The sequence below is a fragment of the Oreochromis aureus genome, linkage group 12, assembly GCF_013358895.1.
Source record: "Oreochromis aureus strain Israel breed Guangdong linkage group 12, ZZ_aureus, whole genome shotgun sequence".
NCBI classification, from domain to species: domain Eukaryota; kingdom Metazoa; phylum Chordata; class Actinopteri; order Cichliformes; family Cichlidae; genus Oreochromis; species Oreochromis aureus.
The window spans coordinates 12,721,406-12,733,978 of NC_052953.1; the positions used below are offsets into that span (position 1 = coordinate 12,721,406).

General features: G+C 40.6%; 2 protein-coding genes across 13 annotated transcripts in view; one reads left to right on the plus strand and one right to left on the minus strand.

Moving 5' to 3' along the window:
* Nucleotides 1–170: 170 nt before the first annotated feature.
* fahd2a (fumarylacetoacetate hydrolase domain containing 2A) lies at nt 171–8,954 on the plus strand. Of its 3 annotated transcripts, none has more exons than XM_031727966.2 (8): nt 171–360; nt 1,396–1,661; nt 1,912–2,128; nt 3,147–3,206; nt 3,296–3,458; nt 5,505–5,613; nt 6,103–6,190; nt 8,366–8,954. In XM_031727966.2, the coding sequence occupies exons 2-8, from the start codon at nt 1,396–1,398 to the stop codon at nt 8,426–8,428; spliced, it is 966 nt and encodes a 321-aa protein (XP_031583826.1). In that variant the 5' UTR covers nt 171–360; the 3' UTR covers nt 8,429–8,954. The 3 variants fall into 3 exon arrangements, with proteins under 3 accessions (XP_031583826.1, XP_031583825.1, XP_039476512.1); XM_031727965.2 differs by having other exon boundaries at nt 268–423; XM_039620578.1 differs by lacking the exon at nt 171–360 and adding an exon at nt 806–938.
* A 1,448-nt stretch (nt 8,955–10,402) lies between these two features.
* Nucleotides 10,403–12,573, minus strand: part of gpat2 (glycerol-3-phosphate acyltransferase 2, mitochondrial) — a 184,864-nt gene continuing 182,693 nt past the window's right edge. For all 10 annotated transcript variants that reach the window (XM_039621010.1, XM_039621015.1, XM_031727931.2 and 7 more), the window contains one exon: nt 10,403–10,964. In XM_039621010.1, the coding sequence (XP_039476944.1) occupies nt 10,848–10,964 (117 nt within the window). In that variant the 3' untranslated portion in view covers nt 10,403–10,847. The remainder of the gene's footprint in view (nt 10,965–12,573) is intronic.

Below are 12,573 nucleotides of genomic sequence, written 5' to 3' on the forward strand. Positions count from 1 at the left end.
TTAAGCAGCAAAATTATGTGCTGTGAATTTATTTCGTGTTTTGTTGTAGAAAATGTCTAAATTTAAGTTAGCTAGGCCGGCAAATTTCCTACTGTATGTCAAGACACAATAAGGACAAAGCAGGGATTTGTAGTTTCTACTTCCGATTCATTAAAAAGCCAAAAGCTCAATTTAGATGATTACATCACATACATATATAAATTACAACTAGCAATGATATAAATGATAATCGTGGCTGCACTCCGTCGCTGGCTGAGTGATTTATCTCGCTTTGGACGAGACTGAGCTGATAGACTACAAACGCTAACCGGAAGTAGCTAAAAGTAGTGTTTTCTGTGCAGAGCTGCAAAAACTGGGGAGGTGAGTATTGACTGGAGGCAGTGCAAAGGTCGAAGTGGAAGCAGTAGGTGTCACGGTTGTTCTGTAAGTGTTTTAGTATACAATAAGTGTTAAAAATGATTTTTTTTTTTAAAATCCAGATCATCCCAGCCTGCAGGTACCGTTTCTAGGGACAGAAGCTGCACAGAGAAGCTGCTTTTTCCACCGTGGTTACAACTTGCAGCTCTATTATAATGCGACAGCAGGAGATAATTACGTGTTATTATTTTGTGCAGATTAACGAACTTAATTTGCACTTGTTCCATTATGGCAGCCGGTTCTCAGAAAAGTTTGGGTTCACGCAAGTTTTAAGAGTTTAAGGAGTTTAGACTGAGGCATTAAAAGTCAGAATCTGGAAAATATTAGAAAAGAAGTGCATGACAGAACTGTTGCACTGCATTATAAACGCTGTACGCATATGCCTTTAAATACTCAAAGGCCATTTTGTTAGGTACACCTGCGCACCTGCGCCTTAATGCAGAAATCTTATTGACCAGTCACAGCAACTGGATGCATTTTGGCATGTAGACATGGTCAAGACGACCAAGCATCAGAATGAGGTAAAGAAATGCGATTTAAGTGACTTTGAACGTGGCGTGATTGTTGGTTCCAAACGAGCTGGTCTGAGTATTTCAGAAACTGATGATATACTAGGATTTCCCACACAGCTAGCTCTACAGTTTACATAGAATGGTCAGAAATAAAGGGGAAACAATCCAGTCATTAGTCAGGTCTCTGGGGGAAAGTGCGTTATTTGCTTTGAATCAAATATCCAGTCATTGTTCGCCTGGGTTCAAGGTTACAGTTGGGTCGGAGCCTATCCCACACTACACCATGGACAGGTCACCAATCTACCACAGGGCTAACACAGAGAGACAAACGATTGTTCATGCTCATTCACACAAAATTTACAAAACCAGTTAAACTACCATGCATGTCTTTAGACTGTGCATTTGTTGAAGATCAGATATGACCTCTACTATGCGTTTCCACTTCCTCTTCTTCTCACACGAACAGATGAGACTTCCTCTTCGCTCCTTTTGCATCTTCAGGAGTGTAATCGCTCGGGGGCAAGCTGTGGCCGTGCAGAGCCGAGGACTGAGCGGTGCAGCGATGCGTCTGGTGCAGTTTCGACATCGTGGTGAAGGAGCAAGCGTCAGGGTGGGAGTGGAGCAAGGTGAGGGGCACAGTGTGGTGGATCTGAAGGCATTTGACCCCTCGATGCCGTCAACAATGAGAGAGCTTCTGGAGCTGGGAGACAAGGGCCTGGAGTGCGCACAGAGGTGTCAACAACTCTCTTCCATTAAGCCACTAATTAATACAGCCATGCTATTGCCTTATGCTTCTTCTATTCAGATGACACAATCATCAGCTTATTTGATTACACTCATCTTCCTCATCTCAAATCATCATCATTTTAGTATTTTCAGTTAACACAATCTTCTTTCTCACATACGTCAACAAGCTTGGTCATGTGTTCAACTTCTGTTTTCCACATCATCTAAAACCAGTCTTCCTCCTCATCGTCCTCAGAGCTTTGGCGTCCGGTAAGTGTGTGGTAGACCGAGCAGACATCCAGCTGCTGTCTCCAGTGACGGGTCCAGAGAAGGTGGTATGTGTGGGTATGAACTACCGCGACCACTGCCTGGAACAAAATGCTCCAATCCCCAAAGAACCAATCATCTTCAGCAAGTTTCCCAGCGCCATTACAGGGCCGTACGATGACATCATACTGCCCTCTGAGAGCCAGGTGAGTGCAAGAAAGTTCACTTGACTGACAGAGGCCTTAATAGGAAGAACAGTGCTAACTCAAAAGAAGTAAAAGTTATATCTAGAAAAAGACAAAAATAAATAAAATTCTTGTAAGATGATTGTTGAAGATCTCTTAGCAAAAACCACCGCAGGACCTATCACCTTTAGCTTTTATCAGCCTTGACTTCAAACAAGCCTGAAATCTCTGCTCTTATTATCCAGGATTACTCCTGAAGGACACAACACATCTAATGTAGCCTTGGAGACGACACAGACCAACATTGTCTGTGTTAAAGGCAGTGTGGTCTGCAGATAATAAAGGTCATCTCTGTCATACTTTTCAAATGGGTTGTGTTGTTCCTTAGTTCAAACACCAGAACTAATGAAGAGACTTTGCACTGAGCTGATAATGTAAGTTATCAAAGAGTCAGTGCATCCTCAGCTGTGTCTGTTTGGCACAAGTCTGCACAGCTCACGCACTTTGACCACCGCAGACAGACTGAAGTCAACTGCACGTGACCTTTTCTGCTGACCAGCAGCCTACCTACGTACTGATCTCAGAGTATGCGAATTGGATAGGATTGCATACAAATGCATCTCTGTAGCTTTGAACTTCAAATACCTTGAAAGTTGTCACATTAACATGTACTTTTAATGGAAAAATACTTTTACATGAGTGGTTAAAGGTTGAGTAGGTCACCGTTTAAAGTAGGAATCTGGTCTGGACAAGCCAGACTAGAGTGTTGAAGTTATTTTGAGGACTCCTTACGTTTGCGATTAAAAGTAGGCCCTGCAACATATTTCACATTTAGTGCCTGATTAAAATTTAACCAATCAAATGAATTCTTTTGTTTTCTTTGATAGATGTGAGCAGGACAATAATTTAACAGCACAACAGTTGCATAAAAAAACAAACAAGCTGTTTTTAGTATACTTTAATTTATTAATGCTAAAAAATACACGTGATGCTTCTTGACGCTGTTTTTACATCATCTTGGCCTTTTGTGCGATTGAAGGAGGTGGACTGGGAGGTGGAGTTGGCCTTTGTGATAGGACGAAGAGGAAAACACATCAAGGTCAGCATCACAGCATCAATGAAGGCCGCGGTGCTTTCACGCTCCAGCGAAGCAGCTGTTCTGACTATTTCCACTCCTCTTTCTATTAGGAGGAAGACGCTCTGTCCTACGTGGCCGGGTTCACCGTGGCCAATGACGTCAGCGCTCGTGACTGGCAGATGAAGCGTAACGGGAAGCAGTGGCTTCTAGGAAAGACATTTGACAGCTTCTGTCCTCTCGGCCCGGCTTTAGTAACCACTGACACCGTGACAGGTGAGAGAACGAGAATCTGCAGCAGGAAGCATGAGGCTGAAAGGGGGAATTAAAGACAATCTGGTAACTCATGCAATCATCTGTGATTTCGTACGCCAGCAGCTTCACCGAGTTAACAAGCTGCAATTCAGTGAGGAAATGTTGTTTTTGTAGCTGATGGGAGCAGCATGAAAGCCCCAACCAGATGATAATGGTAACCATTAGGATTTCTAAAGGCTGAAAACATTCTTGTCAAATGTGGGCCATCATGTTTACGATTCAGCACGGTTTAATTTCTGCTACCAACGGTTTAATAAAAAAAAAAACCCATTTCTTACTTCTGCGTGCAGACTAGAATCTTCCTGCATCACATCATAATATCCATTTTCAAAGATGAGATGTTCACATAAAAATGTCCCACGATGATGTACTTTATGCTTGACAGGCGATCATCGCTGATACATGCGTTTAGGTTACGGCCATTATTTGAGCTGATAAGTAAAAAACTCGCGTGAGATACTATAAATGGTTATTGTTACATGCAGTTGTGAAAAATTGAGTACACTCCATTATAAAAGTTTATAATTATATCGTAAAAACCACCTTTACCTGCAATAGATCATCGCCGTCGTGTTCTGTATGATTTTTTTTTTTTATCAGCGCTACATTGTTGCTTCAGTTCATTCAGGCTTTCATTTGTGAATGTTACAAACAGCTGGTGGATAAAGACTAAATTTATTAAACTCAACAGTAAAGATGATGTATGTAAATCCACATCAGTGCTGTAAAGCAGTGTGTATATGTCAGATGTTGTATGTGAGAATCGCAGCTAAAATGATCACGCAAACAAGAGCACTCAGTGAGCACGAGAGTTGAAGTTTTTACTGATTTTTCACATTTGGTGTGACCAAAATTCACCAAAATTAAATCAGCTCGAGCTCTCATTGGCGCTGCCATCACAGATAATTTTTTGAGAACTGTGGATGCTAGACTGCTAACAAACAGACAAACAAACAATCAGAACTGATGACATTCTCCCTTTTATCGGGGGGAGAACAAAATAACCAAATGTTGTGATGTGGTGTGGAGATGGTGCAGGAGCAGAGCAGGGTAGCAGCGTGCCCACGTCTACCGAAGGTGAGATTTAAATAGCATCTGGATGCACCGCAAGCCCAGATCATCAGCCCTCCATCACCGTGGTTTACAGCATGCTGATGTGCTGTTTTTACCAAACATGGTGCTGTGTATTACAGCCAGATGTCTCCACTTTCGTCTCATCTGGACATTGTTTCAGAAGTTTTTTGTTTATTGTTCAGATGCAACTTTGAACCGTGCTGACATGTCCTCTTCAGAGAGACGAGGCTTTTCTTTTAAACAACACACTTGAAAAATTATTCAACACCGTCGCTGTCAAAGACCACGTCAGTCTAAGTTTAGTTAGAATGAAAATCGCTCTTTAAAGGTCGAGTGTGCTTGTCTGCCTGTTTGAAAACGATAATTACATAATTTTTATTATTAGTAATTACCCTCCACAAGTGTCGCTGTCCTCTTACTTTGGTTAATTGCGTGCAGGTAAACCAGAGGCAGCTGAGCAATTAAAACCCTCTACGGATGGATGACAATTTAAAGGAAAAACCTAGATGCTTGACCCACTACAGGGAGAGGATGTGGTGACTGTGTTATGCTGTCGGGGGCGTTTTGAATGCTTTTGGTCTGTGTAAACATCACTGCACATCAGAAGAAAGTTCTGAGTGATCACCTTCATCCTATAGTGCACTGTTGAAAAGACAGTGCCCCTGTCTACGGGCCAGAAAGAGTTGAAATGATATTTAAATGCTAAAACATAAAAACTGTTGTTATCCACGATGCAGATGTACTGTTGAAAAAAATAATAATAATATTCGTAGTGTTTCATGACAGGTGGGTTAATAAATTAGTTATGCGCTGTATGTTGAGGCTACTTTCCACCAGCTTCTTTAAAAGAATCAAAGGATTTCCCTTCAGATTTGTCCCCTGTGATCTAAAGTCACAAACAGGAAACTACTTCACGTGTCATTTCTCCTTCAGATCCTCATAACTTGAGCATCCGCTGCCTGGTTAATGGAGACACGGTCCAGAACAGCAACACGGATCAGATCATCTTCAAGACAGCAGCGCTTGTCGCTTGGGTCTCAAAGTAAGTTCCATAAATGTTGAGAAGTTCAGATTCTGTGTGTTTATGTACTCATTTACATAACACAAACTACTCTTTTCTGCTTGAGTAACTCAAGCTGACAGTTCAGATTCCAGGAAGTTAAGAAATGAATCCACAAAAGTTGCCTACTCTGAGCTAAAATTACACGCTTCATTTAAGACTTATCCACCCTGACCAGCTGGAGCATTCTCTGATCTGATTTGAGATTTTAAGACGACAACGCCTCCCCCAATCTCGCTCAACTTACTGGTGATAATGCCTGTTATTCTCTTAATAATGGCAGCCCACAGCACCTTTCACAGGATGGGTGCAGACAGCGGAATAATCTGTGGGAGATATTGTTTCGCATGCTCCGGCTTAATCTAAATTAATACTGAAATTATACTGCGCGACGACGAGAAAGAAAATCCTAATTCGCTGAAGTGATGGTAATTCTGATATTCCACTCTGTGCTTTTTCCCCTCCTGATAGGTTTGTGACATTGATTCCAGGCGATGTGTTTCTGACAGGAACTCCTCCAGGCGTGGGTGCATTTAGAAAGCCGCCCATCTTTCTCAAGGTGATTTTATAGCCTGACAAAAGTGAATTCGCAGCATGTACAGCTGGTCTGGACATGTTTTTTGTCTGCAGCTCCATCTTTACTTTTACTTTATCCAAAGAAACTTAAGGTCACAGAGTTAAATTCTGTGTTTCCTTCATTTCTATCCGTTGTTACCAATGTGGTTTAAGCCTCTATCAAACATGGTAAAAGTATTGAATAATGAGGTCAGTGTTTGCACAGGTAATATCTATCAGACTGCTTTTTCCCTTCTATTCTTGACTCTGTATGGTATCAAAGAAAGCTCCTTAACCCTCAGAAGTCTCACCCAAGGGAGTGGCAGCAATATTGAAACCAGAGATTGTAGAAAGTTGGTGACATTCAAGAACTTTTGAGCCCAGTTCATGAAATCATGAAACGATCACCAGTAAGTACAGGATAAAGATGATTGACAGGGTACTAAATTAGAGCACAGGTGTCAAACTCCAGTCCTCAAGGGCCAGTGTCCTGAAACCTTTACATGTGTCCCTGCTGCAACACACCTGAATAAATTTAGTAAATCATTAGCAAGACTCTTGAACTTGATTGCATGCTGAGGTGGCATTTCAGCCATTTGATTCATGTTACAGCAGCTCTTGCGTGAATGAACATGGTGCAATAAAAGCACTTTTTGAAGTACATTTTTCCAAACACTAACATATATACAAATTTACTTGAGTAGGGTTAGGGGTTGCCACCTCACCATGAGGTCAAATCTATAGAGTCTTGCTAGTGACCTACTAATTTTATTCAGGTGTGTTGCAGCAGGGACAGAAAAGTTTTAGGACACTGGCCCTCGAGGACTGGAGTTCAACACCCTGCATTAGAGGGTTAACAAGGCAACCAGAACCAGGAAGGTCGCTCACAACCAACCGTCAGCAACAAAGTAATGTGCAGGGCTCAAGTAATCAGAGGTGATAACTCGACCTTATCTCTAGGTTTTGGAAACAAAAGTTGATGTCAGACCAAATGTGAAAATCTGTAAAGAAAATTGTGTTACCCACAATTTTTTATGAATCGTCTTCAAACTTCATAACAACATACTAGACCTTGGGGATCATGAGTACCTAGGTTGAATGAGAATATGACCATGAAAACATTTTTCAAGAAATCATATGAGTAACATATCACGTGAAAGGGCATGGAGGGAGCTGTATAACACACTTTTTATTTTTTCAGTAACATCCTACAATGTCACAATGATAACATAACAGGCTGACATCATCATTTGGTAATAAAAACATAATAAAACATCAAAGTCGTAGTATAGCATTTGCCCTTTGGGGGGGAGTTGTGCTCTCTGAGTGCTTTTGTTTTATTTGTTCCCTTATTGCCAAGATTTGGGAGAATAATTTAATGAAACACTACAATATCAATTTCAAACTCCTACGTCGCCTCGTTCTCGAGTCATCGCATTCACAAACGTGTGTCCATGACACATGCTCATCCTGTGGGGCAATGGTAATACAGCATGAGCCATACAGCTGAGGGGGTGAAGAAAGAAAAAATGACTCTTTCAAAGTACCTAAGTTGAGAATTTGGCTTAAGGTTCAATTTGAGGGTTGAAACTGATGATGACTTAGACCTCAGACGGTTAATGTGGTCATCTCAGGCGCTTACAGTCACGTGGAAAAGAGTCTCCTGTGAAGACTTTCTTTTCCACGTGACTTTGGCTGTGAGCACAGCATCTCCACTCATCTCCTGTTCAAACCTTCTGTTTACAAAGGCCAGCCAATCAGAATAAAGCCTTAGGTCGCGTCCACATAAATAAATTGATTGTTCCACTTTGTAGACGACAGTTGGTCACTAATGGTCATTCCAGGCTCTGGTTGCCTAGGTAACCCTCATATGAGAAGCAGTGGTTTTGGATGTGAGGCCAGCAAAGCTGAGCCAGCTCGGGACCTGCCTACTTTGCATTGCTAATACTTATTTTTTCTGTCGTTGCTGCAAGTCGCTTAATTTCATTGACATTTTGTGGCTGTTATATTGCTGCAAGTCTCTTCCTGGAAAAAGAAGCTAAAACAGAAAAAAATTAAACTGTGAAACAATGCAAATAGGGCTCTATTGTCCTTTCCCCCATTAATTACTAACAGATAATAAGGCAGTGATTTGAAATGTGTTTTTTTAATTAAGTGTTAAAATATTTTTTTCTTCCAGAAAGGGGACGTGGTGGAGTGCCAGATAGAACAATTAGGTTCTATAATCAACAAAGTGGTGTAAACCCTGAGAAGAGAATCCATGAATGAACATCAGCCGCTGAACTGCACCTTCTGATCAGTCGCTCCTCACAGTGAATTACTATTCAAATAGTTTTTTTCCCCCTTTTACATAATGTGAAAAACCATCAGGAGATATGTAAAACTGCCTGATGAATGTTTTATTCATGATACTTCAGTAATTGTGAGGAGAGAAAATGTGTTATTTTCTTTTACTACACAAAACAGAGTAATTATGTGACTCAACCTCAGAGTCATCACGGGCTGTAAAAAATACCCTCCGTCAGCAGCCGCCCACTCGTGCTGTGCAGAAGAAACCGTGAACCTACTGATTTTTCTTTTTACGTAAAACTAAAAAAATATTTTGACATTGACGTAAAAAGTATTTCTAATTATGATTAATTTCAGGATCAAAGACTGTGTATAAAACTTCAGTCAGAAGTGAAAGAACATCATCTTTCCCATAAAAGAAAGAAAACAGATTACTACGTGTGAGGAAATTAATTAAATTAAAAAATGCTGCTTTCCAACTGTGTTCTGTTTTGTTTTGTTTTTAGTGCCCGGGAGAAAAATCTCTGTAATTACTTCGATCTGTGTTTCGACTCATGTAGCAGCTTTTAAATACAAATGTCTGACAGAGAGCTTCAAGGATGGATTCAGTGTGCTTGTTTGCAATTTGCAGCAGTGTGACATGTCGACATCCTCAAACTGGCAGCTACATTTCGACCACTGTATCCCTTATAATTTGTAAACTGCTCCAGTTTAAGATCAGTTAACTTTTTGTTGAACATATATGGTCAAAGTGGAGTGCTTTGCAGCTCAGTGTCTTGCTAACCTTAAAATACCCCAACAAAAAACCTCAGGCAATCTTCACGAGTCACAGAGGAGATTTTTACCTCATCCAAGGATGTTACGTGATTAGTTTGGTTTGTCTGTTTGCCAAGAGAATTACTAAACAAGTTATGAAAAGATCTGCATGAAAGTGTTCACCGAAGGCGGGGATTGGCCCAAGATAAACTTTCGGAGTTAATCTGGATCCAAATCTGGATTCACGAGTTTCTGGAAGGACCCTTTACAGTTGTGAAATCAGGGAAAACTGGACGTAAGGAAGATTTGGAGACACTGTTTGAAGTTCTTGAGAAAACAAACTAACCCAGATCCATCTATTATTCTGGATCCACAGCCTCGCTTCATGTGCAGTGCAGAGGGAATCTTCAGCCCTCTTGTTTTTAATTGTGAAGACTAAAGGAATGCCTCGAATATGAAATCAGACTTACATATTCACAGAAATTAATGGAAAAAATGCTAAATTAGTTCATCCCCCACTGGCAACTGTATAATAATTATAACAACTCGGGAAAAAAAAGTATTTTGCATCATCTGAATTGCGACTTTAAAATGCCACAGCCAATCAATCCCTAGCCTGTTTTTTGTTTGTTTTTAAAGGTGTTCATGATTTTATTTTTTCCATGTGAGAGCAGCTCACATTTCTTATTATGCAAATCCTCTGTTTTAGGTCTCGGTAGCTGCTCTTAAACAGATACTCAAATGCAAACCTTCTAATTTAATTTCTGTTCTGAGTGGGCTATGGCTAGAGGCCAGTTCCACAACTATTGAGGACTCAGTATCCTCAGCTCAACACTGGATGGCAGTAGATTCTCACGGCCGATGGCAGCTCAACCACTGCAGCTGTGGTCTGTGCTCGCTGAAGGAGTGAAAACAGCTGCACTGGCATGTGACTGTACAAACAGTCAGCTGTAAATGCCAAAATACAGAGGCCTCCAAGTCCCCATTAAAGCAAGCCATCGATTTGTCTCTGCATCTTGATGTCAAAAGGTCTACGTGAGACATACAGACTCTCCAGAGGTCTGACTCAGCACTGAATGATCTACATCCAGGAAGAGCAGCTCAGAACCATGACTGTGTGCAAGAGATTATAACTAATAAACTACTTTAAAGGGCTGTAGTTGGTTTAGTTTGTACACAGTGAACTTTTTGCGCTTTTGTTCAAGTCACGATGAGACAGGAACTTTTATTTGAGCATAAAGAACCAAACAAACATTTTCTCATGAAACACACAAAACTTGATGCATCCTTCGTTACAACATAAACATGCGTGGATGCGCAAACTGTACCAACCAGCGTCATCCTACAGCGAGTCCTCACAACTGATTACAGGGACTTAATAATCCTCCTCTCCTGCAGCTTTATGCAAATGCTATTACTAAAGATAAACTTAAAATCAATGTCTCATCACAGAAAAATCAAAATGCAATTAACCTAAAGACACCAGCGTCCCGGCTCAGCATGCATCCGTTTTAACTGAACACAGGCTTCCTTGATACAAACAGAGGATGAGGTCAGACTCGGCAAGAAAACAAAGCCGCGTTGAAGCCTTGAGTCATGCTGCTCAGTTAAATGTATTAATTGTAGAGGTACTGAGAGATGAAGCGGTGCAGTTTCTGCCTGTTTTCTGACAACTGGAACAAAGGACTAACAGCCAGGAAGACGCCTTCCTTCTGCCACTCCTCCAAGAGGACCTGAATTGAAAATAACGAGCAGAAACACAGATACGTTAGTAGCATCGCAACCACAGTGCTTATTATTTAGTAACCTTTATTTGAACAAAGTGAGTGCGCAGCTTTTTTTCTTATCTTCGTCAGAGCGCTTCCTGCACAAGGCCGAATAAAAAACAGTGAGGCAATAAGACAGATAAAAACAAAAGCTCCCAAAGCAACAACGCTTCAAAAATGAAAGAGAAAAACAAAGCTACAGATTTCACATAAACAACATCACCTAATTTACTTAGCAAGGTCTGAAATAATGAGGCCAAATGAAAGAGGCAAAGTTAAGATTGTGTTGTCCTTCCTTTTTCTTTTAAAGTTTCCTAAAAACTAGACGCACATTTCCTGTTTGCTTCAACTTGTAGATCTTAGATTTCCCCCTGCCTTACCAACGGAGGCTTAAGATGAAGATAAGGACCATTTCTGACTGATAACCTCAATAATAAACTTAATAATTGCCTCTTGAGATGTTTGCAGATAAATGGGTCAATGATGCTCTATTTTTAAAAAGACAGCGATTCCCAACCCGCAGACTGAAAGAGAAGACTGATGGGAGCAGACACTTTGCCTACTGAGTTGAAAGGCTGGTGAAGTGGTAGAGTAGGGATAAAAATGTTGCTTCTTTGCTCTTTCTTCTGAAAATCATACCTCCTACAACAATAGGTAAAAGTAAGTAAAATTCATTTATATGGTGCTTTTTACTCCTTTACATGAATAAAACCAGCACTAAACAAAAGCTACACAGTAAATCATTCTGGAAAATCCTGTGTTTCTGTTCAGATTACAGAGTTTAAGTTGGTGCCCTTCTCTCTCTTCAATATTCCCTGCTGCTGTTTGCAGAATCAGAGCAGATGGAGATAACAGAGGCTCATATTCTTCTGCAAGACAAACCATTTGCTGCGTTCCTACTTTCATTTTATGGAAAAAAAGAAAAAGAAAACATCCACAGACTTGAAAGCTGCAGCGGCATGATAATCTATCACAATATACATGAGGCCTTTATCCAGTCTCATCAAAGTTTCTGTTTAATCCAGAGTTCACTGTGCCCTGGTGGAGTGCTTTCATATCAGGTCATCTCACACCCAACGGGAAGAAAGAGAAATGTGCCACAGAGGATTCCTCAAAAAAACAAGTTTTGTTGCCTCGTACACTCCAGCAAAATATGCAGCATAATATCCTTCAGTGAAATCAGCAATGCTTCATTGTTAAAATAATTCCTATTCCACGTATAAGTCCTGCACTCCACAACACGTGGCTCTTCCAAGGTTACGTTCTTATTACTGAAAGGAGTCAAGTGGTTTTAAATTCTGCTGGGTAGAAAAACCCATAATCACAAATCACATTTTGTAAGGGGATCATATATTTAGTGTGTAAAGTCTCAAGGAACTGCAGCTGTGAAATGAATGCAGCGAAGTAAAAATTACAATATTTGAAGTTTCGAGATGGAAAGATTAGAGTGATGCATCATTGATCCCAACCAACCAACATTTAGAGGAGTCTTTTCCACATAGAAGCTGAAACGCAGCACATCTACACAGATCGAAAGATGTTTTAATCTTTAGTCCAAACTTAGAATAGGAGAAAA

Coding starts and splice junctions, on each gene's coding strand:
- fahd2a (XM_039620578.1), top strand. CDS start 909: ATGGTCAAGACGACCAAGCATCAGAATGAG. Junction 3,207..3,295: donor GAAGAGGAAAACACATCAAG/GTCAGCATCACA, acceptor TCTTTCTATTAG/GAGGAAGACGCTCTGTCCTA. Junction 3,459..5,504: donor AACCACTGACACCGTGACAG/GTGAGAGAACGA, acceptor TTTCTCCTTCAG/ATCCTCATAACTTGAGCATC.